Source organism: Haliotis rufescens, unplaced genomic scaffold (genome assembly GCF_023055435.1).
Source record: "Haliotis rufescens isolate VD_foot unplaced genomic scaffold, xgHalRufe1.0.p SCAF_8, whole genome shotgun sequence".
Taxonomy (NCBI): Eukaryota; Metazoa; Mollusca; class Gastropoda; order Lepetellida; family Haliotidae; genus Haliotis; species Haliotis rufescens.
The window spans coordinates 38,224,869-38,252,344 of NW_025964372.1; the positions used below are offsets into that span (position 1 = coordinate 38,224,869).

Sequence of the window (27,476 nt, forward strand, 5' to 3'; positions counted from 1 at the left end):
TTAAAATAAGCCGACGTTATTTCTTCGTGCAAGTGGGTCCTAACTAGTAACGTAGATTTACAACAGTCGAAGAGTTCGTAGTGTGCAGGTAAGCCTTAACTTTAAACACATATTTACCACAGTCGCAGTGATGGCTTTCTACAGGTTCGCCCTAGCTCCTGAAACAGGGTGACAGTAATGGTAGGGATGGCTTCATTCATGGTTCAAAGCGTAATGACACGGACAAAATGAGATCCCGGTGCCTGAGGAGCACACTAAGAACTTACATTTGTTCAACAACAATACAAACTGGACAAACACATGGGAAATGGCATGAACGTGCAAAATGCGCAGACAGATTCACAAAAAAACACTAAGTGATTTAAAAATATAAATGGGTATTATCAATCTCCTTGAAAATAAGTTCACCGAGTTCGATGACGGATCGAAAGTACCGTTCTTGTCGGTACCCTTCTATTCCACGAGGCACGCGTAAACATCTGTATGTGTGGCCTAAAATTAAAGTTCTATCCACGCATTATGAGAACGAGACAAACCCAAGGTCTCTGAAAATATATAATCGTGACAGAAACAATTTAAGCAACTACATTTAAATTGAAAAGGAGACCCAGTGAGATGGGAGTTTCTGAACCAAGACTTGATCTAGACTTGATTCATTAAGAACAATATCATTATGTAAAGTAAGTAAGTAAAGGAAAATAATATGGTTCAGGGACTGTGAGCAAGCCTATATGAGACCGTATCGTGAACGTCACTTTACAACCGACACTACCACTGAAACACGGCTTCAGTAGTTGTTAAAGTATTGATGGTTCTTTATGCTAATGGCGGACCCATGCAGAACACAGAGAAACCTGTGCACTCCCAATGGTAGCCGTCACGAGACGTGCTGAATGAACGCCCATCTATCTACTCCAATCCACCTGTATATCACAGCTGCTGGACGGGAGACACCCATAAAGTCTCTTATCCACAACCTTCTATCACTTTCTTTATGTCTTCTGTGCGAATAGTTACATAAGTGATAGCGGAATTGTCTCTCAAGAGTGAGTTATGTGGAGATGGGCATGTTATCGTGTCGGGCTGTGTCTCATAAAGTTTTTGCAAATGCATTTTTTTTTAAATATTTAGATTGTAAAAACCAAGTGATGAGCGTAGAGTGTTGCGGGGATAAATGAGTCCTTTGCAACTGTGAAGGAGTAATGTCCCTCCCGATAAACCTACATGCCCCGAATCATTTGCCATCCCGTCCGCCAGCTCGTGTTGACTGAGGGGATATACAATTAATATAGCCTGCATGTGTGAAACATTGATATAATCCATACGTTCTACACACCATACAGCCTAACAACTTTTTTCCTAAATAATGAGCATTTCAGTTACATAATCCTTTCCATCTGTTAACTGAATGGCCTCGAAACAAATAAAAGCTAATAAAAGAGACGAATTCCATGTTTCCCAGCGGGATCTCGCGAGATGTCACGCCAGTTGGTCGCTTTGTGGCGATGCCTCATGCATGTGTCATGTGACTTCCGTTATCAAATGTCAATATTGGTTTTCGAGGAGATATGGAGCACTATCACGTTAACCACTTCCGGTGATGTGCACGCATCGATCTGCTTAATGTCAAGCGAGCAGCGGATACATACGTGCTCTGCTGTAAAACAATGTTCATGTTTGGAACTCTGTCATCGATCGTCCCCGTGATGCCGCGAAGCCGTCAACGACTCAACTTTTAACGCGGGTCAAGTGAGGAGAAAGCCTTCTGTAAACGCGATCATTAACAATTACCAGGCAATTGTGACGACTGCACACTCAGATACCGCCAGCTTGGCCATTAATCACTGAAGCTAATCACGTGAATAATTGTACGGGGAGAAAACTGCCATATTTAAACGTTTCCTTCTTACGTGGGATGAAATCAAATTTACAAAAAAAGAAACTTGTTACATGAAATGCGTACGGGATGAAAGTCTAATTGTGGACTGACATTAAAGTTAATTGAGTTTGAACAGAAAAAACTAGCTCTACTCATGTAACTTACAAGCAATATCACAGTCAGTGATCACACAACAAGCGATTACGCACACGACCACACACTACATCATCGGCAACACAGGCCGTCCACATCGGGAAAGAAAATAGTGATCACAATATTCCTCATTTACCTTAACTGCTGCCTAAATTATGACTCAACTAATTTGAAGGACGATATTGCTACTTGAATTGATTACCTTCTTCTGCCGCCTTCGTGCGCAGATAGAAGACCTCATAGCATCCGGTCATTGAGCATCAGTGGGCTACATGAGGGAACACGCGAGTTGAAAAAAAGTATTTCATCCCAAACCACGTAAGCATCGAACATAAATCAGCTGTCTGCAATAGGATGTATTTTATACATCAAGGCAGTCGACGGTAACCAGTTTGTATCACGATGATGTGGAGTCAGCAATATTGAAAGTAAACATATCCCGTCAGTCTGCAGCCGGTTGAATAGAGCCTTAATCACCGCGGTCTGTAACCGGCAATGACGATGATATATCTGTGCGGTCAAATATCAGTACCCAGTATTGTGGTCTAGAGCAACAAGTAAGAAATATTTCAGGTCCTGAAAATCTTGCAAATATACTGATAAGATTTCACCGCCAAAATCGTTTTGACCAGAAAAAAGGGTCTCTCATTCAGACACAGACCAGTAGGGAATCAGTCCTGGCTCCTCAATGTAAAGACAAAGTAGAGAGTTCAGTCTCCCAGCCATCCAGACATAGGGTATCTCCCCACAGTCCATACTTAGCAGGGTGTCACTCCAGTCTCCCAACCATCCAGACGTAGGGTATCTCCCCACAGTCCATACACAGTAGGGTGTCACTCCAGTCTCCCAACCATCCAGACATAGGGTATCTCCCTACAGTCCATACATAGTAGGGTGTCACTCCAGTCTCCCTACAGTCAATACACGGTAGGGTGTCACTCCAGTCTCCCAGCCATCCAGATATAGGGTATCTCCCCACAGTCCATACACAGTAGGGTGTCACTCCAGTCTCCCAACCATCCAGACATAGGGTATCTCCCAACAGTCCATACATAGTAGGGTGTCACTCAAGTCTCCCTACAGTCCATACACAGTAGGGTGTCACTCCAGTCTCCCTACAGTTCATATAGTAGGGTGTCACTCCAGTCTCCCTACAGTCTATACACAGTAGGGTGTCACTCCAGTCTCCCTACAGTCCATACACAGTAGGGTGTCACTCCAGTCTCCCTACAGTCCATACATTGTAGGGTGTCACTCCAGTCTCCCTACAGTCCATACACAGTAGGGTGTCACTCAAGTCTCCCCACCATCCATAGTAGAGTGTCACTATCGATTCACCGTCTTCCAGACACAGTAGGGGGTTCAGAGTTTTCGACGTACAGACACATTAGGCACGTCCAGAAAAAGACCAGAAGGGTGTCACTGAGTTACTGCGATAGTGGTTCGGTGCATGAAGTTATTACAACCTCGTCAGGTTGTCCAGGTAACGCAGGATAAGGTCTTTTGATGTTTTGTGAGGCGCCCGCCATCACCAGGGTTGAGGTGTAATGGCGCTGATTAGTAGATCCGAGATAAAAGCACATTGGAAATATGGTACTGATCCGAAAAGCAGAGTTATTTATGGACATCTTGTGACCTTTAGATACAACAGAGAAAACTAGAATACGCCATGCCATCAAAGTACACCTACTTATGTCGATATGTATCTATACATAGGTCTCAGGGACTAAGAGGTGAGATGCGATGCCGCAGTTTATCATGGATACTCCTCTCAAACACAGTATACCGACTCTGAGCCGACCAGTCCTTGTTTTATCTCCCCAATGCCAACAGCCAGACAGGGCAACAACAAGTACCATCTTTTTACGTCTTTTGGTATGACGCGGCCGGGTATCGAACCACCGACCTTTTGCAGCTCTGGCAGACGCTCTATCCAGACGGCCACGGGGGCGATTTCGGTTTGGAGGCGGGTATGATATCGTTTTGCCTAAAAATAATGATTTAGGTTTCCGCGGAGCCATTGGGGTTCATTTCTCAATATACTGGATCCGTCTTAGAAAGAATATGTTCTAGAACTGGAATGTTCAGATTCAGTTAGTAAATGTTGTTTCGCATATGCCCATGGCAACAACAAACTTGTGCACACGTTAATTGTCAGGGTGCAACAACAGAAATGCGTGATTTCCCCAACGTTAAGCCTTGATAGTCTCACGCAGCTGCCTGTAATTGATGTAATATTGGTCATTTATGGTCTGATCTTGCGGAAGATAGTTCACCAGTAGGATTCCTTTACAATTCCAGAAAACCGAATCTATTACATTGCCATCTGATGAAATACTTTGTGCCTTCTTCGGCAGAGGGATGGTTAGATAGGTACACTCATTTGACTGCTGTTTGGGATCTGGCTGATAGAGGAAAACCCAAGACCCATCCATGGCTATAATTTGCGCAAGAAAATCAGCTAGATCTGCTTAACAACGACGTAAATTCTCCCGGCAGATGATGAGGCTGAAGACTTTCTGATCAGGAGTCGGGCACCTTGGGATCCTGCGTGCTGAAACCTTTGTCATGCCCAGTTCCTTTCTCAGAATTTCAGATAGTTCTCTCATGAGAGATGCCTTCTGTACTGGTATTTTGGTGAGTCCTCTATCATCCATAATCAAATCATGTATTAGGTGGTAATTGATGTTCTTCCTGAGAATGCCTTGTTACTTTGATGACTGCAGAACTATGCTGCCTGCATTTGTTTCAAATGCAGGCAGTGAGCATTGAAGTTTTGTACATGCACATTTTTAAGGGAGAATTATAGATCCTTCATAGTCGAGTAAGTGAGTTGAGTTGAGACAATAAAGATTATACTTATTACATTAAGGACGTAAGAACTTATTTTTCACACAAACAAATAAGGAACTAGAAAACACTCAAATGACCAGCAGATGAACCAGCAAAAGTCTCCAGTGGTCATATTTACATCCTGCCAACCCCGTTGAGATGCCGGGTTAAAATAGCTCTCCATCTACCTATGCTGGTCGTGAGAGGTGACTTACTGGATCGGTTGAATGGACCAGGCACGGTGATTTGGTTGTCCGCGTGTCATTGTACCCCGATCGTGTTGATAGTTGCTCACAGTATCGATCACTGGATTGTCTGCTCCAAATTGAATTATTTGCAAGCCGACGTCATATAGCCGGACAGACGCTGAGTGCGACGTTAAACAACAAACAAAACAAACAAAACATCATGTGTGACCATGCCATGAGCTGCACTCGCTCACTACCGCCATTTTTGGGACGAAAGTGCAAGTAAAGGGGACTTTCCCATACAGTAGCATTACGGAGCACATGTAGCGCCAAAATAGGAGCGTAGTACCCCTTGGAAGTAGCCAGAAATATTGGGTTACATTGCAGTGGTGAAACGAAAGGTTGGAAGCTCGACGGCGGTTGCGAGTGAGTGAGTGAGTGAGTGAGTATGGTTTTACGCCGCTTTTAGCAATATTCAAGCAATATCACGGCGGGGGACACCAGAAATGGGCTTCACACATTGTACCCATGTCGGGAATCGAACCCGGGTCTTCTGCGTGACGAGCGAACGCTTGAACCACTAGGCTACCCGACCGCCCGACGGTGGTTGCGGACCAGAGGTACTACGTCACAAGGGTTATTTGAACGGCACGGTTATTTGGAGATTGTTGTGGCCAGTGTGTGTACCGTTGAATAATATGTGACAATATATCTGTTCAGCTTCTTCGGGTTGGTAATTTCATTGGAAAAGTGATTTCCGGGGCCAGTTATGGATCTTTAGAGAGTTAATGAGCATATTCAATACAAGGTAAAAATAGAGTAAAATTGGAAATAAAACGGAACGTGTTGAATCCAGAAAAGGTCCACAAATATCAGCTTTCGATCCTCGAAATCCGAATCTTTTGTCATCATTTATGGGAACAAGTATGTGACGTTTCAAGTTCGTTGGTTTCATATAAGATAATGTTTACAGTGAAATCAAAATGCATTTTGAGAGAATTTAAGTGCATGGTAAAAGTGCAAGGACAAATCAAAGTCAAAATTTAAAATATTGCGCAAAAGCCCCACAGTATCACGTATACCGAAGTTAATTAAATCTTGAAGAAGACTCTCTGAGTAATTGCCAAAAGATGTTTCATCTTTCAGTATGGTCGATGTGCAAAGGACATATCAAGGTCAACAAATAAAAAAATCGCTTAAAACGGAATGCATAAGTGGTGACTCACTACTGAATACACGTGTATCAATTTAAATAGATTAGATTAGATTGTGAACAAAAACTGACCGAATAATTACCAAAAATAGTTTTCTCAATATGGCAAGCTGTTGAGGTCACGTGACTATCAACGTAGCCCCCGATTCACGCAGTATGGGTGTTTCCTGTTCTATTTGTCTGTTAAATGTATATATTTTTCATTTTACAAATGCAGTGACAATAATGAGTTGCTTTGCATGCGACTGTTACAACAACCCTCACAGCTAGCTTATGCTACACACGCTCCTTTCCGTCAGCAGCCGATTAACTTCAAATATGAACTCAGCACTCAAGCGGGAAATGAACAGAAGCGTCCATTCTCAACAAACAACAATGTAAACCAGAAGATGAATGGCATATCGACGTTAACCTGCAAACAGCAGTGCTCTTCAAACACCTATAATATCACACAATCAACGAGCAAAAAACACTACGCGCTTTCAGACAGTAATGAGGCGGAATGTGCACGTGGTACTTCCGTCATGGTGTAGGTCCTCCGTGTTGATAACAGCGTTCTTCTTGACGTCGACAAGCATAAACTGCAGTGAGCGGGAGCGTTGTAGCTTGTGTACTCTACTTCGACTGGGTGTGTTGTAGTGTACGCTGTGTAGTGGGTTTGTTTCTTTGTTTATTTATTGTTTAACGCCGCACTCAGCAATATTACAGCTGTATGGCGGAGGTCTGTAAATGATTGAGTCTGGACCAGACAATGCGGTGATTGTCACCTTGAGCATCGATCTACGCTATTGGGGTACGATGACATGCATCAACCAAGTCGATCCTGACCACCGGATCCCGTTAGTCTCCTTTTTCGACAGGCATTGGTTTCCGAAGACCTAACCCTGATCTTCACGGGTTCTGTGTTGTGGTGTTTCAAATATTCAAGATACACATCACGATACAGTCAGGTATTCAAGGTACACATCACTATACAGTCAGGTATTCAAGGTATACCTCACGATACAGTCAGGTATTCAAGGTACACAACACGATACAGTCAGGTATTCTAGGTACACACTACTATACAGTCAGGTATTCAAGGTACACATCACGACCCAGGTATTCAAGGTACACATCACGATACAGTCAGGTATTCAAGGTACACATCACGACACAGTCAGGTATTCAAGGTACACATCACGACACAGTCAGGTATTCAAGGTACACATCACGACACAGTCAGGTATTCAAGGTACACATCACGACACAGTCAGGCATTCAAGGTACACATCATGATACAGTCAGGTATTCAAGGTGCACATCACGACACAGTCAGGTATTCAAGGTACACATCACGACACAGTCAGGTATTCAAGGTACACATCACGACACAGTCAGGTATTCAAGGTTCACATCATGATACAGTCAGGTATTCAAGGTACACATCACGACACAGGTATTCAAGGTACACATCACGATACAGTCAGGTATCCAAGGTATACCTCACGGTACAGTCAGGTATTCTAAGTACACATTACTATACAGTCAGGTATTCAAGGTACACATCACGACCCAGGTATTCAAGGTACACATCACGATACAGTCAGGTATTCAAGGTACACATCACGATACAGTCAGGTATTCAAGGTACACATCACGACACAGTCAGGTATTCAAGGTACACATCACGACACAGTCAGGTATTCAAGGTACACATCACGACACAGTCAGGTATTCAAGGTACACATCACGACACAGTCAGGTATTCAAGGTACACATCACGACACAGTCAGATATTCAAGGTACACATCACGACACAGTCAGGTATTCAAGGGCAACATCACGACACAGTCAGGTATTCAAGGTACACATCATGATACAGTCAGGTATTCAAGGTGCACATCACGACACAGTCAGGTATTCAAGGTACACATCACGACACAGTCAGGTATTCAAGGTACACATCACGACACAGTCAGGTATTCAAGGTACACATCACGATACAGTCAGGTATTCAAAGTACACATCACGACACAGTTAGTTATACCGGGTGCATATGATGATGGAATCATGCATACCGGGTACCCATCCCTCCAGTAGTAACAGTAATTGATATTAATCGTGCAATTCAATCCCCAAGGCGCCCTGTAACGGCATCCACGAGCGAGATTGGCGTTGTATCATCCATATCAGCTCATCAATAAAGTAACCAAGACGGAGCTTCGCTTTGTAATAGTCACGTTCGATCTAACGCATCAGCGGAAGCCTAAACGTCCTGCGTGCGTGATAAGGCCTCATGTGATTATTCCGCGTGAGCTGCAAGGTCAAGGGTTGAAGGTTAGAGGTGAAGCGTGTGCTGGAATCAATCTGTAGAAGTTCCTCAATTACTGATCAGATAGGCAGGTTTATAGCGGAGTGAGTGGCTGTGATGAGGAAGGTGGACTAGGCTTCCATCGACGTGCGACACGAGTTACTGGACTACGACCTTCACTGACTGCAACGAGTTGTTTTTTCCTGATTATTAGTACTGAAATGGATTTATTGAAAGAACACTTTATTTATCCGTGATGTCTCATGGTATATCACCATGCGGTAATGATAGAGTGAGTGAGTAGATGTGTTCATGCCATTAATAATTTATCGTTTGATAGGCATTCCTTTGAAGACGGATTACGATCCTGAGATTACGATATAAGGGTCTACCGAAACGTCGCTATATAGTATATTAAAGAAGTTGTTATCCATTGATTGTGTCTATTTTGTCAGTAATGTACACCCTCATACACCTCCCGGAATGCATTTAGACAGATGAACTGTGTTACGTCTATGTGAGGAAAGTAACTGGTATACGCCACTGTGATAATAAATAACTGTTACGTCACTGTTAGGACAAATAACTGTGTTACGTCACTGTATGAGGACACATAGCTGTGTCACGTCACTGTGTGAGGACAAATTGCTGTGTCACGTCACTGTGAGGACAAATAATTGTTACGTCACTGTGAGAACAGATTACCTGTTACGTCACTGTGGGGACCTATAACTGTGTTACGTCACTGTGTGAGGACAAATTGCTGTGTCACGTCACTGTGAGGACAAATAACTGTTACGTCACTGTGAGAACAGATTACCTGTTACGTCACTGTGAGGACATATAACTGTGTTACGTCACTGTGAGAACAGATTACCTGTTACGTCACTGTGAGAATAGATTAACTGTTACGTCACTAAGGACACATAACTGTGTTACGTCACTGTGAGAACACATTACCTGTTACGTCACTGTGAGGACAAGTAACTGTGCTACGTCACTGTGAGAACAGATTAACTGTTACGTCACTGTGAGAATAGATTAACTGTTACGTCACTGAGGACACATAACTGTGTTACGTCACTGTGAGAACATATTAACTGTTACGTCACTGTGAGAATAGATTAACTGTTACGTCACTGAGGACACATAACTGTGTAACGTCACTGTGAGAACAAATAACTGTGTTACGTTCCAGCGAGGACATACGAACCATGTCACGTCACTGTTAGGACAGATTACCTGTTACGTCACTGTGAGGACAAATAACTGTGTTACGTTCCAGCGAGGACATACGAACCATGTCACGTCACTGTGAGGACAGAAGAACCGTGATACGTTCCAGTGGAGACACATGTACTGTACTGAGAGGACAAATGAACTGTTGTGTGAATGGGAGGACATATGAACTGAGAGTCAGACTGTTTTCTCTGTGAGGGCACACACGGCGAGCTACAATGTACGTCCCTGGGAGGACAGATGAAGTTGTTGTGGGAGTAGGCATCAATGACTGATGATCCAGGGCGTTTAGCATTCTCTGCTGTATACTAGGCACCTGTGTATTGATGTATGAAGATAAACGTTCCATTCGTTCAGCGAATGCCAAGCAGACAACCAGAAAGAGCAGGCAAATTCACAAGGTAATGGCGCATACATGTGCGCTGTATATAGGAATTGTAAATAGCGCATTACATTTCCTAGAAAAAAAATCTGCGAACTCTTGAATATGTAAACACACCCATTATATCTTTAGCCGCAGCTGCGCAAGGCATAAATATCACCTTCGTATCCACGACGGTTCTTCATTATGACCCGTGCTTTGATTGCATCTGCTGCATGCTGACATGCATTCTACTCTCTTTGTTGGGTCTTGGCACATGATGGATGGTGACTGCGTCTATAGCATAGGCCATTCAGAGATCTGGACACATTTGAGGCAGTGAAGGGGGCATTGCAGAGATGGACATCATGTTCCTGAATAGATAAGTTTCTGGCATGTTGTTTATTCCTCGGGACACGTGTCTGGAAGGGTCTGCGCTGGCCATAACATTCCTTTAGAGAATAATACTTTCTTGACAGATAATAAATGTCAAAGCATTGTTAAATATTGGTTCAGAGGAACGGGCACCTGTTTACAATAGCCATTACTTCCCTCTACTCAAACGAATGGAATGAGACAAGAGGACGTTTAAAGAGCTGTGAACATATACATCTGGACAGCGAGTTGCGACCTCAGTATTTTCGGCCAAGGAGTGTGTAAAAGAACATATATGTAATAAACAAAAATAATAAATAAATGGTACGTGGGCTATTATACATATTACAGAGTTAACAATCGTATATTATAATGTGACCATTATAACAAGGTTTTGTTTGTTTGTTGTATAACGCCGCACTCAGCAATATTCCAGATATATGACTGTGGTCTGTAAATGAAATCTGGACCAGACAATCCAGTAATTGGCATCATGAGCATCGATCTACCCAATGCGAGCCTGACCACCCGATCTCCTCACTCGCCTCTAACGACACGCATAGTCGCTTTTTTACGGCAAGCATGGGTTGCTGAAGACCTGTTCCAACCCGAATCTTCTCGTGTCCATTATAACAAGATACCTTCTGTTATATATCTAATGTATGTAATGTAATCATAATCAAGCCTACGTTTTCAATTCTGAACTCTTTGCACCGTTTGGCTTTCGCTATAGACAGCGACTGGCAACAGTCTACAACTCTCTCATACGGCATCCCTTCCTCGTGTTCTTCAGAACGCTGTGTTCAGACACCAATGTACCAAGAGAAGTCGGAGACTGAATTATTTATCCGCTAAGAGTGACGATGTGCTTGAAGAGAGATAATGTACCGATGGTGAACAAATGTACCTTAATAACAGGTAGTAAGATAAATACCAGCCCCGCCGGCTGGCCAGGCACATACTGTGAGGGTAATACTTGACCGGTGGTCGGCTCTTGACGCCCCCACAGGCAGGGACGTTATCATTTAGCCAGGTATTATTATGTAAACACGATTCGTTCCGCTATTTCTACAAATTACAAAGTACGGGGTTGTCGTGTGGCTCTGCTGAGTCAGGTATACACACGGGAAATGACCAGTTATAGGAGTTACGAGTGCGTGAGTTAGGTTTAACTCCAGTTTAAACACAATTCCAATTATATCACGGCGTGTCAGCCGAATGTGAGAGGAAAGTGATGCAGGTCTCAGACGTTTACCACTTTGGTGAAACCCATGAGTTCGAGTATGATGCTGACAAACCTAGAAACATAACCGGGGCAGACCAGGATTGGAACCCACGAGCAAAGGTTTTTGGCGTGCCGAAGGGACATAACTCCGCACAGCGAATTGCGGCGCCTTAGTCGAATGGGCCACCCGTGCCCTCGAGATAAAGGAGTAAGTTCCATTGGTTACACCTAAGATAAATGCAAAACTCCGAAATGGTAAAATGCCTTCACTAACTACATTATCCCAGCTGTATCTATCATCAGAGAAGCAAAATATGTCATAATTGTGTAAATGATTGAATTCAATGTTTGTAACATTTCAGTCATTCAAGATTACATAATATATATCAGGAACCTTTCATAATGATATAGATTTTGAAATAAGGTACCTTCCTGAGAGAGTAAGCGAGCGAATTGGTGGTCTGTAGGAAGTGGGTGGGCGGATGGGCGAGTAATGAGTAGGTGGATGAGTGATTGAATAGATGGGCGAGTACGTGAATGCAGTTGGATCTGAAGGCGGACAAGTAGGTGAGTAGATGTGTGAGTGAGTAATTGCGTGACTGGATAAGTAAGCAGGGTGTTAGTTATATCGGGGTAGCGCACAATATATGCTTGTTCATTGAGTGAGTGAATGTTCTTCAACAATGCAGTCAGCAGTCATCCAGCCATATCACCGCTGCCTAATCCACGGGCTAATCCAGTCCAGACTAATCCAGTCCTGGTCCACAAACTGATCTTGCGCTAAGGTGATTGTAACTCCCATAATTTAACATAGACTTATACTGTCGAAGCCGTAAGATCCCTTGTGGAACGGGGCCAAGACGTACAAGCGCCAGGTGCCAACCCGTGGAAGATCCGGGGTAGAATAGGTCTTCAGCAACCCATGCTTGTCGAAAGAGGCGACAAACGGGATCGGCTGGATAGGCTTGCTGTCTTGGTTGACGCAAATTATCGTATCCCAATTGCGTGGATCGAAGCTCATGATGTCAATCACTGGATTGTCTTAACCAGACTCGATTATTTACAGACCACCGTCATATAGCTGGAATATTGCCGAGTGCGGCGTTAAATACAAACAAACAATAAAAAAACAAAAAAAACCTCAAAACAACAACTGTGTAGGTTTCACCAAATATACAATTGTAAAATGTCTACGATTTTCGCTCACTGCTTCTCCGACTGTTAATACAGACCATGTGGACATAAGACTCCCCCTAACTCAAAGTTCTACACTATAACAGCTTCACGTCTCAACGTACATCTTGTGATCAGTCAGACAGTCTGACAGAGAAATAACGTCTTGAATACGTCAACACGAGCATACTGAAGCTCGGTCGAGGATATAGATTATATTTCCCACTTTCTGTGCTGGTATAGAATGTTATACCCTAGGGACCTGACCTTGCCGTTATTCCCAGTATTGGGTATCGGTAGGGGGAACGTGGGTTTCTGGAGATGGCGGTAACGCTGCTTCTAACACATGGGGGAGCGGCTTCTAATGGTTTCCCCTGCTGGAAATACCGAAAGAGGAATGGCGTGTTAAATTGACCGTACATCGTGAGACAGGTGGAAGGAGTGTGCACACTGGACACGCCGTAAACACAACCGATATATCGAAACGAGGTAACTCCGGTATGACAATTATGTGGACGTAAACCAAAACACGATGTTCATGACGGTAATCGTGACAAGACTTTAGCTTTCATCCTCGCCGAGTGATGGACCACCTACCAGAGCTGTGCATGTGTCGACACACGTTTAGGTTAACTGAGGCGCTTTGATCTTAGTACTCACATGTATGTGTCTTGTTTTAAAGGCATTGGTATGTACCGTGTTAGTGTTATGAGCAATGCCAGTGCCCTTTATCCGATAATGGTCAAGCTGTAACTATGTGAGGCACTGAACCTTTAGCGAGGCTAAAGGGCAAGAGCACTTCCTACTGTGCTTCTCAACCGAGCAAACACGTCTAGATGCAATAGGACTGGGATCCGGGGTAGAATAGGTCTTCAGCAAACTATGCTTGCCGTAAAAGGCGACTAACGGGATCGGGTGGTCAGGCTCGCTGACTTGGTTGATACGTCATCGATCCCAATTGCGTGGATCGATGCTCATGAAATCAATCACTGGATTTCTGGTCCGGACTTGATTATTTACAGACCGCCGTCATATAGCTGTAATATTGCTGAGTGCGGCGTTAAACAACAACCAACCAACAGGAGTGGAACGTGTAGCAAGTTTGAGATTAATTTGGTGTTGTAGATTTTTTTAATTATGTAATCTACGTATCACTTGTCTACTTGATAGCATTGATTTGATATTCCAGCATGGTTGCCTCATTTGCTGTCCTTCCTAAGCCAATATTTGACAATAACGCAGTCTATCAAACGACATATTGACTCACAGGGGGTCTCAATCAGCCGCTTTGATATCGATTGAGGAATCTCGGCTTCCATTGACACTTAATTTTTTAATATTCCTCAACTTGAGTCTGAATCAGCATCAGCATCAGCATCAGCAGCTCGGAATGTGTAACAGTATCCCACTAGAAGCACGTCTCCAGGTTGGATGAAATCATGTACAACGTAAACACCACGTTCCCTGTACAGCATGCGCTGTGTATATTGATAGCCTTGAAATGTATCTTTGCACAATGAAACACTAAAAACACAGAATTATAAGTCGAAAGAAAACAAGGCCAACCTCCCTACAATGATTAAGGAGGTAATGCGTGATAGAATATCAAGCTAACACGACTGCGTTCTAAATTCCACTGGCGCCTCAAATCAAAGAACAATTTATTAAAGTTACGCCGGTCGGAATATAAACAAACTGTAACAAACAACGTTCCTGAACACTTAAAATTATCCTCTACTTGCAACAACTTGACTTAATGAACAATTTCATAAAAAAAACATATTGTTTTTATCTTTGTTTGGGGGCGGTCGGGTAGCCTAGTGGTTAAAGAGTTCGCTCGTCACGCCGAAAACCCGGGTTCGATTCCCCACATGGGTACAATGTGCGAAGCCCATTTCTGGTGTCCCCCCGCCGTGATATTGCTGGAATAGTGCTAAAAGCGGCGTAAAACCATACTCACTCACTCACTCATTATCTTTGTTAGTTTGTCGTTTAAGGCCGCACTAAGCAATATGCCAGTTAATACATTCCTGTAAATAATCGCATATGGACCAGACAATCCAGTGATCGACATCGTGAGCATCGATCCACGCAATTAAGATACGATGACATGCATCAACAAAGTCAGCGAGCCTGACCACCCGATCCCGTTAGTCGCCTCTAGTCGTTAGTCGTCTTTTACGGCAAGCATGGGTTGCTGAAGATCAAATCCGAGTCTTCATGGATGTGTTTATCTAAAGGGATTGCTGTCACTTTAGGTTTCTCTTTAATTGACTGCACTAGCATACTCGGTTAATCAACAAAATGGCTGTCTTGTCTTCTTTTTGTGCGGCCTGCTGTCACGTGCTCGCGTTATCAGTCCAGCGCACAATAATCAAATCCAACAGTCGTGTTTCTGTGTAATTATAGATGCAGCGTGTGTAGGACGGAGGCCCAAAGTTTGAATAGGCTTCAGGATCTGCTTTTCGTGGATTCCTTATTGATGATGTTTTATCCCCAATATACGGGGTTAATCAAGGTGGAAAGCTATGTCACTATATGGGCTTGATACGTCGTGTAATTCTGTTCGACTGTTTTAAGCCCAACTTACTCATTATCTTCATCGGAAGTCTCCTATCCAGTAGTTTGTAGCACGCGATCAAAGCGTTCTCATTTATTTCTAAAAGGAGAAAAGGCCGTATCGGAGTTATCGAGTATTTTTTAAAAAACAGAGACACGGGTTGAATTAAAGTTACAGGGCCCACTTGCACACAGCGATCTTAGCGATAAGACTATAGTAAGCCTATGTTAAAGTATGGGAGTTACGATCATCTTAGCGCTAAGATCGCTTTGTGCACGTGGGTCCTGAGCCCACTTGCACAAAGCGATCGTAGCACTACAACTATTGTAAGCCTATGTTAAAGTATGGGAGTTACGATCATCTTAGCGCTAAGATCGCTTTGTGCACGTGGGTCCTGAGCCCACTTGCACAAAGCGATCTCAGCACTACAATTATTGTAAGCCTATGTTAAAGTATGGGAGTTACGATCATCTTAGCGCTAAGATCGCTTTGTGCAATTGGGCCCTGGTCTTTATCCATTCAACTGCTGCACTTCTGTGTAAATAACGGTGACCTGTCTAAATGCGCAGCTACAGGTACAGTGGGTGAGTGAAGGAGTAAGTTGTGTATGACGCTACTTTTAACAGTATTTCAGTGTTATCACGGCGTGTCACTTTTATGTAGGGGGAGAGCCTGACGTGATGCACGTTTTGGACGTTAACCTTTTGGTGAAACATGAGGATGGGCACGGTGCTGACAAAGATTATCTAGAAACATATTCAGAGCGAATCAACCCACAATCACAGGCTTCTGAAACACTTAAGGGACGCTCCTCTACATATCGAATTGCCCAAGACAGAAGATTTAGATGACATTGTCGTTATTGTCATTTAATCAACTTAACCCAGCATTACGTCATTAGCATCCTACATTTGCTTGTTGTTTAACGCCGTTCTCAGTAATATTCCAGCTATATGACGGCGGTCCGTAAATAATCGAGTCTGGACCAGACAATCCAGGGATTGACATCATGAGCATCGATCCACGCAATTGGGATAGGATGACATGCATCAGCCAAGTCAGTGAACCGGACTACCCGGTCCCTTTAGTCGCCTCTTACGACAAGCATGGGTCAGTGAAGACCAAACCTAACCCGGAATCTTCACGGGACGTATCCTACCATTTTCAGCACGTATATTCTGCACTGATGTTTATTGTCGGCTTCCTCGTAGCACAAAAACATACACACACATCAAGAACTTCTATGTATCTCCAAGTCTCAGTTTAACATGGATAGCCCACTCACAGGCAGTATATCGTCTGAGTCGACCAGTACTTCATGCCGAGCGCCAGGCAGGGAGACAACAAGTACCATATTTTAATGTCTTCCTGTATGACACGCCCTGGGATCGAACCACCGACCTTCCGCGCTACGGGGGGCGGTCGGGTAACCTAGTGGTTAAAGCGTTCGCTCGTCACGCCGAAGACCCGGGTTCGATTCCCGACATGGGTACAATGTGTGAAGCCCATTTCTGGTGTCCCCCGCCATGATATTGCTGGAATATTGCTAAAAGCAGCGTAAAACCAAACTCACTCACTCACTCCGCGCTACGGATAGACGATCTATCCACAAGATCACGGAGCGGTCAGTTATAAATGGAATGGAGGAATCGTACCAACAGATCTGTTTTGTGTGGTTGCTTGGAACCTGTTCCAACTCAATCAAGAGAGAGAGATATTGTCCAGCGATTGTCAATAGCATCGAATATGTCCCACCAGAGTGAGAGAGAGAGAGAGAGAGAGAGAGAGAGAGAGACAGAGAGAGTCGCTGTATGGAGTTCCAGGGAGTAGCTATGTGACAGTTCACTGTGCGCGTGGGGTAGCATTACGCCAGCTGCTCGAACATGGGTTAAACATACACCACGTGTTGTTATAGCGCGTTACGTTCTCATGCTCCAACACCTAGCTGTAACCTCAGTGTCGCTGCCATCCCAGGAATGCCAACTTTCCCAACATCGCGTCTAGCTCTAGTGAGACACCTGTAGCCGTCGAGGCCTCTGTCGACTTCACAGGCAAGTGTGGTAGTAAAACATTCAAACCCTTCTTTCATCGCGGAACGATGAATCGGGATCGTATTGCTATCTTTTTTTTCTCCGTCTTCCAAAAAAACGAAAAAGTTAATCACATTTCCAACTAACACATATGATAGGCGTTTTTTGTAAAGGGAGCAAAACGGAATCGCGGGAGGCGATTTACCTAGTCATATAATTGCCCAAAGTTCCAAGCCCATCACAAGGGGCGGGAGTCGAACGCAGACCTTTGATTATGATTGAAAACCATGGCAATGAGCTATCTCACCATTGAAATGAAATACAAGTACCTCTTCAAACCTACCAAGTCATCACAGCACCATAAGTGCTCCTATTTAATCTTTGTTGCGGGTTCAGTGAGCACTTGCCTATTGTTAGAGGGCACCACATTTGTACAGACAGACGCTACCTGTCGAAGCTCTTCCTTTATGGGGGTAATTTCACTATTAACTTTGCCAGGAAGTACTCCCGCATGTGTACGACGGCTGACAGATATGCGGCGCTACCCTTTAGCGTGGATCAAGTTAGCAATGGTTGAGAGAAATCACTTTGCTTTCAGATATTTATTTTATCCCTAAACTAAGCTCGGCTCTAAATATACTCTTACCGTCCATAAGTTAAAACAAAGTTAATCAACGCAGAGGTTAAGAATACGAACGTTTTTATCAAGATAAATGGATTCCTGTGTCGAATAGGTCGCAGATAGTCCAAGCTTATCTCTTTTTGGTAATTCCACGCCCATAAGACTTCCCTTGAAGCCAATGCCTGTCTCCCTTTGGTAATTCCGGGTAGAGGTATTCTCTAGTAGCCGGCGTTTGTCTCTCTTTGGTAATCCAGGACGGAATTCTTCTCTCGTAGCCCATGCTTGTCTCACTTTAAAATTGCTAATCCATGAAGGAAGACGTCTCTAGAAGCCGATACTTGTCTCCCTTTCGTAATTCTGGGGCAGAAGACTTCCCTCGTACCCGATGGTTGCCTTCGATTGGTCATTTTGTGTCAGAAGACTTCCCTAGTAGACAATGCTAGCCTCCCTTTGGTCATTCCGGAGACGAAGTCTTCCCTAGTAGCCAATGCTTACCTCCCTTTGGTCATTCCGGGGCAGAAGACTTCCTTCGTAGCCGATACTTGTTTCCTGATTTAGATTTCGGTGAAGAAAAGTTCCCAGGATCCGATGCTCGTGTCCACGTTGGGATTCCGGGGCAGAAGCGGTCCTCATTAGAAAAGGGGGGTTATGTGTGAAGCTTGAATATTGTTTGCAGTATGGTGTAAAATAACATTCACTCACCCCATCGGAGAGCGTTTTAACCCATTCTGTCCCAGCCAGCTGTCATCCAAAGTCTGGCTGCCCTACATGAAAACTTTGCAGTTGTTCCCACTGACAAGGCCTCAGATAGCATAACCTATATGTTAGCATCACTACATCAATTGTTTGATCAAAGATCTTGTTATAAATGACATATTAAACAATGGTATCAGAATGGTAACTGAGAAAGAAATCTGCCAAAACCATGGATCAGTCCTATCAACTTTTGACTTGACTCTAAAACCTGAAGATGTCCACTCATCTTTTGTACCGGATTCCAAAGCTCCATAAAAATCCGTACGAATCCGTGCTGGGTCCAACAAATGTACCACCAAATCCCTCTGTCAAAGACTAACTATACTCCTTAATACAATAAAGGCAAGAATTTCTTTACTTTCACAGAAAGTATTTGTGACAGGTGGATTTAATACCATGTGAATTCTAAAAAACTCAAAAGATTTGCTTGACTTTTTTTGCAATCCCCGAAAAGAACCAAGTTCCATTCTGTCAAAACACTTGACTTTTCAACTTTTCACAGCATTATCCCACATGACAAACCTAAGGGAAAACTTCATTCCTTGATCCATGGGGCTTTTGTTTTAAAACGTGATGAACACAGATAGAGTTACGTATCTATACTGAACCAAATTAAAAACTTCACAATCCTAAAATTTTAACATTTTGACCAGTTATCATTGTGGGCCCTTATTGTGTATTTAAACAGTAATGGCCACGTATTGTATTCAGATAACACCCGTTTTTGTGCAGGTGATCAAAATTATGTGCACAGCACTATAGTGGCAAAAGTGTTTTTTCACGTGCAACTGGCCACGTGGCCATAATACCGCACGTGTTTTCAGCCATACTTGTTAGCAGTCATTAACAAAAAAAAGAAAAACACAAGAAAACAAAAGTCTTTACGGCCATTTGTCATGCCACGCCTTTCAAATGTGCAACGTGAACGTGCCATCGGCATGTTGCAGACGGGAACGTCCGTAGCTGAAGTCGCAAGAACGATGGGTTGAAGTCGACGGACTGTTTATGATTTACAGACGCGTCTACAGCAAACAGGTACCACCGCTGATCGCCCTCGGCCAGATCGACCGCGTGTGACGTCACATGCAGAGGATCGTCAGATTGTCTAACATCACCTCCGTAACCGATTTTTTACCTCTACATCTACGACGGCCATACTGCGGGCCGATTCTGACTCAATTACACAGACGTCAACGTCAATTGTGGGCAAAGTGAAACTTACGATTGACTCAGAGGAATTTGAATCAAGTCGTCTTCAGTGATGAATCCCGATTTAATCTTCGATTTGCTGATGGTAGGGCGATGAGGCCCCGTCATGAACGTTACGCCCAGTGTTGTGTACAGGAAGTTGACAGATTTCGAGGCGGAAGTGTCATGGTGTGGGGTGCTTTCTGTGGCAATGCACGTTCCAGGCTTCTTGTCATCCGTGGTAACCTCAACGCTGCTGCTTACCGCGACCAGGTACTGGCACCAGAACTTCTGCCTTTTATGGCAGCACATGGACCCGGTTTGATCTTCCAACACGACAATGCCAGACCCCACACAGCAACTTTGACAAGGAATTTCCTTCAGAATGCGGGAGTCAACGTCATGGACTGGCCGTCAAGGTCTCCCGACCTCAATCCCATCGCACACGTCTGGGATGCTCTTGGCAGAAGTCTGCGCACTCTCCAGAACCAACCACAGAATTTGCAAGATCTTGGCACCATTTTGCAGCAACAATGGCGTCGTCTTCCCAATCATGTGTTCACAAGCATCACAAGGTCCATGCGGAGGCGTTGTGTCGCAGTTGTCAACGCACATAGGTCATACACGCTACTGAACTTGTGTGCCATCAGATTCTCGTGCTTGGGACTTATGATTTAAACTGTTGATGTTAATACTGAATACCGTAGGTGCTTGGAACAAATTATGGTTACCACCGTTAATTAAAATCCTTCTTTGGACATTAATGACCTTCTCTGATACATTTGTCCGTTGTATATCATATATGGGATTACTTTTTAAAATGTGAAGTTTTTAATTTGACTCAGTATATATTCAGAGGTTCGGGACAATTTGTCAAAAATGAAAGCAAATGCCATACTGAGAAAACAATATGTGATTACATCAGATGCTATGTAAAATTTGGGGGTAAGACATTCAGGCCAGAAGTAGGGATCCCCATGGGCACAAATTGTGCTCCCCTTCTTACGGATCTGTTTCTTTACGCACATGAATCAGAATTTCTGTTTGAATTGGCAAAGTCAAAACAAGGTAATTTGGTCATGAAGTTCAACTTAAGCTTCAGTTATATCGATGATCTGATACCGTCCAATAACCATCATATAGCCAATTCCCTTCCACTGATTTACCCGACTGAACTAGAAATAAAAGATGCCATGCAGTTGGACCGCCTCATCTGTTTCATAATTGGATCTATGCATGAAGATTCAGAGTGACAAAACAATCTCCACAATACTGTAAGACAAGAGGGATGACTTCAACTTTCCAAAAGTCAACTTTCCAAAAGTCAACTTTCCCTTCATTTCGAGCAATATTCCAGAAGCTCCCGCCTTTGGTGTTCACATTTCACAACTTTTGAGATACAATCGCGAACGCTCTTTCTATCAAGATTTCAAACAGCGTCATACGATTCTTGCTCAGAGGTTGCTGGATCAAGGTTACAACATTCAAGGCCTCAGTAAAGCTTTCAAAATGTTTTATGGTAGAAATGTGGAGGACAATTCCAAATTTGACGCAGAAGTGACAAAAATAATGTCCGATGCCATTCCCTATTTTGACCATATGTTCCCGGTTTTTTTAACAATTGACTTGCCTTTGCATGTGTTTGTGACGGGTGCCACCGGTGGGGCATGAACTCACCTCTTCGCGATACCTGGTATCATCACTATTTGATAATGATTCATAAACATAATTATGCTCACGATATAGTCGGGATCGTACAATCGACTTTCTTATGAACATGGATACGGTTTTTGTCGCTTTTATTTACGGGATGATAAAACTGACGAACGTTCCTATCATGTGAAAGCTAGTGGTAGGTTTACGATAAACTGATAACACCACACACTCCACATGGTTCTGTTAAATCTACACACTCATCCAGCGGTGCCATCCCATCCTCACGTATTATTCCACGTACACGAGATTCCTCGGACACCCATAGCTTCGCCCGTCAGTCGTCAGGGGATCGGGAAATCTCTACGTAATTGAGACAGATTATTAGAATGAATGATATGACAGGATACGAATTTTCCTCCCTTGGCGAATCCTCGCGAGATTTGACGTGAGTTTACTGTTAGTGTCTGTATTTCCAATGTTGTGCTGCCCGATTGTCCTGATCGTCGACAGGTGAAGAACATGTTAATGGCTCTATAAAATCCACTATTGAGTGAGATTAATAATGTGACTGAAAGACGTGATAAGAATCAATCTATGAGATATCGCCACAACTGCAGTGATGTTTCCCGAGGAGATCCAGGAGAAGCAAGGGCATACACGTACTGCGCCAGAGCTCTTTCCATTTCGGTTATCAACAAGTTCATTTTTGACGTTAAACTTCACGATAGGAGTTATTTGAGTATATTCCTCAAGCTATCAACAGGTTCATATTCGACGTTAAACCTCACGATAGGAGTTATTTGTGTATTTTCCTCAAGCTATCAAGTAATTCCTATTTTACAACACCATAATACAAGATGAGATTAGTAAAGGTTTCGTTAGAGTAGGCTTCGTTGCGATCCTAAATATGTCGATTTTCTGGTAATATACATACTTAGAGATAAGCAAGTCCACATTCGATATTTTCTTTCGTCCTTGGCGCGGTTTGGTTTTTCAAGAATAGCTGTTATAATCACTTTTTGATAGTGATTCATAAACACATGATTATGATGTAGTCAGAATCGTACAATGGACTCTGCTTTTAGTAGGGATTTCTTATGATTATGGAAATGGATAAATAACTTTTATTATACAGGGATCCTAGGGTAAATATATTAAACGACATCACGTAATATCTTTAGCGTATTTGAGTATCTTCAGTAGTGTTTTCAGTGAGTTTTAGAGGTGTTTGAGTGGTGTTTTAACAAATATGAAGAAAATAATATGCCTCAGGTTTTCTCGTAAAATGTACTGAAAAAAATGTATAGTGTAAAAAGAATTGTTCGGCTCTTCGGTTTAAAGAGAAAAAAACATGTCCTCATAGTAACGACACCGTCGCCCCTTACAGTAACGATGACTGTCATCAAGGAACAGTCCATGAAAATGTCTCCAAAAGGCAATCATGTTTATCATGGAATAATCATGAAAGTAGTGCAGGGCTCAGAGGATGATATTTTATTTCCCGACCAACCGATCAGCATGCGTTCAAACATAATTTTCAGCCCCCTTGCGAATACACCAAGGATTGCAGTTGGAGCGCCTGAAACTTAGCATTCACGTCGACATGTCATTCTTCAAAACTCAAATTGCACTCATTTAGTGTCACTTTTTCCTGTTCAGTGCGGTTACGTATAACAAAAAACATTTCAATTTATATTGCATAACCTTTAACCATGTGCGACATGCGAGAACGCGGTACAAGGAAACAAATCATGATGATTGACTTCTGAAAATTTTCCCACAGATGAAATTATGTAGTGTTGTCTCTTATTTATGAAACAAAATATCCCCTGAATCCCAAGAGAGTGACCTATTCTAACCTGGATCTCCACGGGTCGCCCTAACAGGAACAATAATTAATATGAGCTTGATAGAACTAAACTGAAAGGCAGAATAAAATATACACCCATGTTTGATGGTGGTTAAAACAAAACAAACAAGAAAAGGTTATTCGGGAGTGATTAATTTGATACGGTTATATGTGTTTTGGACCTTTGGTTTGCAGTGTTTCGGCGACTGTTTTCAGCCTCGTAACGGTTTGATAACGTTTGTAGTTATTTGGTCAAATCCAATTTCCTGGTGTGTCCTTTGCAGTTCAGTCAGCGAATATATCTGAAAGTGAGTGAGTGAGTATGGTTTTACGCCGCTTTTAGCAATATTCCAGCAATATTACGGCGGGGGACACCAGAAATGGGCTTCACACATTGTACCCATGTCGGGAATCGAACCCGGGTCTTCGGCGTGACGAGCGAACGCTTTAACCACTAGGCTACCCGACCGCCCCTTATATCTGAAAGACGCACGACGTTGCAGCTGACAAGACTGCGATGTGATCGGGACATGATAGAGAGAAGATTGTAGTATTTCCAACACAAATGCGGTCATTGTGCTCACTGGTGTTACCAGCTGATAAAGGCGAACGAGGTAATAGAATATTGATTTGTGTTACTGCTCCAAGCGATGATAGAGAGAAGAACGGAGAGGAGAAAGGAAGAAGAGAGGAGTGTGTGAGTATCTGGAAAAGCGTTGACATTTGTCATCGGCAGTCATGATGATTGGGAGGACAAAAGGATGTAGAGAGATCCAGACACAAATATACCGGTTCGTCAATCATGAAGTGAAAGAAGGAGGTTGGTGTGTGTTGCGAGTGAGAGAGGGGAGTAGGCCTGAGCTTGGATACTGCAGCGACTACAGACCAGAGAGAAGCTAATTCCACCTACCTGCTCATGGTGGTGCTGGTCGTCTGGTATATCCACACAGCTTCGTCTGCACACACACATACACACACCGGTCGAGACGCTCGTGCAGCACGCTCGCTGTTGTAGCCCTGCACGTGAGCTCGTGGAGATAGAGAGTAGCACGAGCGAGGAGCGAGTCGCGTGCTGGAGTGTTGCTGCCGGCAAAAGGCACTGAGAAGACCCGCTCCGCCGCCGACTACATGCAGCCCTCAATCTAGACTGTGCGCGGCTCCCACGCCCAAGACGATCAATGACGTTACTCCGGCGGCACAGTGATCAAGACGCAGGCAGGAGTAGGGCAGCAGGCAGCAGCTTATTTCAGACCACAACAGCTTGACTCATGGTATCGAAGTAGTCTTCCTTCAGACGGGATTTCGTTTGCAGTTTCAATTAATGAGTAAAAGACTTTTCAGAAATTGAGTCACGAAGCCATCCTTTTGCGAAGAATATTTTGAATACAATCTGATACAAGAGGTAGCTCATGTTTATGATTATAATACACATAAAACCTGTCATCTCTGATCGCGGTTCGGTAACCTAGTAAAGCTCGTCTCGACGAAGCCATGAAATCCTTGAGAATGTCGCTTAGAAAATTGTTAGCTGAGAGTATAGTTATAATAGCTTTAAGAGTAACGTTTACCTAAGAGCAAAGTAAAGCGCGGAGAGAAGCTCTTATAGGGACTGTCCTCTGTATCTGATGTAAATCCTGTGCTCAGTATAGAAATATTAGTACTCTTTGACTATGATGTGAACATTACATATCATCGGTGTTCAAAAGAATATAACTTATGATGTGGCTTCCCCGCTACTCTAATGTTTGCTAATTTTGACAATTTTGTGATTGTTCATAGCCAATAATATAAAAACTACAATGAATATCCTAGAAACACCGGTGACAGGTATTACCTAGGTCATATAAAAACACAAATCGCAAATAACAATGAAGAACGAAGTGTGGTTAATGCCACGATAAAACATTGTTTAATCATGACGTCATTTCTGGAGATTCGTACATACGCTCGCAACTTGATGACGATATATATTGGACGACATTATTTTTGAGAGGGGAAGTAAGTTGTTCCCTAACAACGCAAGTGGTCGAAAGATCACATGCAAAAGTGGGCGACATATGGCAATCGGTATTGGGAGAAACGTTACAGATAATCGACGTGAGAATTATGAGACTACGTGGGCTGGTCAAAAAGTAGCTCATTGCCAGTGTATTTGGCCCGTTGAAGCCGTGTGTATATAAGTGACAGCCAGTTGGACGTGACTGGAAAAGAACGAGTACCGAGCAGTCATCAAGTTTTTTTACTTTAGAGAAAAGTACTCCCCAAGAAATTCATATCCCCAAGTGTATGTGGATAAGTGCCCTAGCTATTCCACAGTTTGGCTGCTATATCTGAGGCTGGGAGAACAAACCTTTATGATGACCCTAGGTCTGGACGCCGCTCAACTTCCATCAATGAAGATTCAATTAAGGAGATAAAAAAACTTATAGAGTCAGATAGACGTATTACCATTGTTGAACTTGAGGAAGACACAGGTCTAAGTCATGGATCCATTGAAACTATTGTCCATGAACAGATGAATATCTTCTCTTTGGGTGCCAAAGTTTCTAAATTCTGATCTTAAGGGAAAAAAACTGACATTGCCAGAGAAAATTTAGAGATAGTTGAGGATTTCGTCAAATTAAAAAAAAATAGATTAGTAACGACGACGATGCCCTCAAAGCTGCCGTGAATGGGTTTTTCTTGGTGGCTTAAAAAAACTTCTTCCTGACTGAAATTGAAAAGCTTCACTATTGATATGAGAAGTGTATTGAAACGGACGGGATTATGTTGAAAAATAAAATTAAAAATACTTTCACAATTGTTGGTTTTGTTTGTTAAACTTATAACTTTTTGACCAGCCCTCGTATGCGGGAAATACGAAACTGTATTCCCCTGTTTGGACTTGTCCGACATTGCCGAGGTTGGATTATATTTAGGTCATCATAAGTAAAATTAGGCCAAGCATTTTTAAAGCTTGTATTTGTATTAACATCCTTAAAGAGGCTGTACAAAATGCTGGTATCTCATATAAGAAATAACCGACAAGTGGAAGTTGTTATCGGTATAATAAAATACTGCAGAGGAGAATAAAGCACGTAGGGATGCGCACCCTTGGTTTATTCTCTCTGCAGTGTTTTATTGTTCGATAAACAGCTTCCACACGTCGGTTATTTCGAAAGTAGAATTGTCATTTTAGAAGTCAAATGAGTGAGTGAGTTTGGTATAAGCTGCTTTTATCAGTATTCCAGTTATAGCACAGAGTGCCAGCTTACTATGGAGGAAACCAGAAGTGATGCAGGTCTTAGACGTTTACCACTTCGGTGAAACCCACGAGCACGGGTAAGCTGCTGACAAACCTTGAAACATAATCGGGGCGAACCAGATTGCGAACCAACGACCACAGGTTTCTGACATGCCCAGGGGACGCAACTCTGCACAACGAATCGCAAAAGTCAGAAAATGGGGACAAATTCGGATTTAGACATCAATGTTTCATTAAAGCACGATATGACAGAGTGTAGAGTGGTATTTTGAAAAGCGGCATTTCCGTTGGTAACCTGCTTTAATGACTTAGACTTTTCTTAAGATTTCTTAAGCAATCTTAGAAAGTTTATGAGTACAGCCCCTGGGTTCGACTCTCCACATGGGTACAATGTGTGATTCCCATTTGTAGTCGTGTGACGTTTAATATGAAGAACTGACCAGTTGCTTGTATAACACGGAAGTAAACTTGGTACGTGTAAGTTAGAAGATAGACATAGATACAAATAGAATTGCGTGGATCGATGCTCATGATGTCAATCACTGGATTGTCGGGTCCAGACTCGATTATTTACAGACCGCCGATTATTTACATAGCGCGAACAAACCCACAGGATGTAGAGTTAGAAGACTGTATCCTA

General features: G+C 43.1%; 1 protein-coding gene across 2 annotated transcripts in view; it reads right to left on the reverse strand.

The window, feature by feature from the left end:
• Positions 1–24,722, reverse strand: part of LOC124138380 — a 77,675-nt gene extending 52,953 nt beyond the window's left edge. For both annotated transcript variants that reach the window (XM_046504990.2, XM_046504991.2), the window contains exon 1: positions 24,503–24,722. In XM_046504990.2, the coding sequence (XP_046360946.2) occupies positions 24,503–24,510 (8 nt within the window). In that variant the 5' untranslated portion in view covers positions 24,511–24,722. The remainder of the gene's footprint in view (positions 1–24,502) is intronic.
• Positions 24,723–27,476: the final 2,754 nt, after the last annotated feature.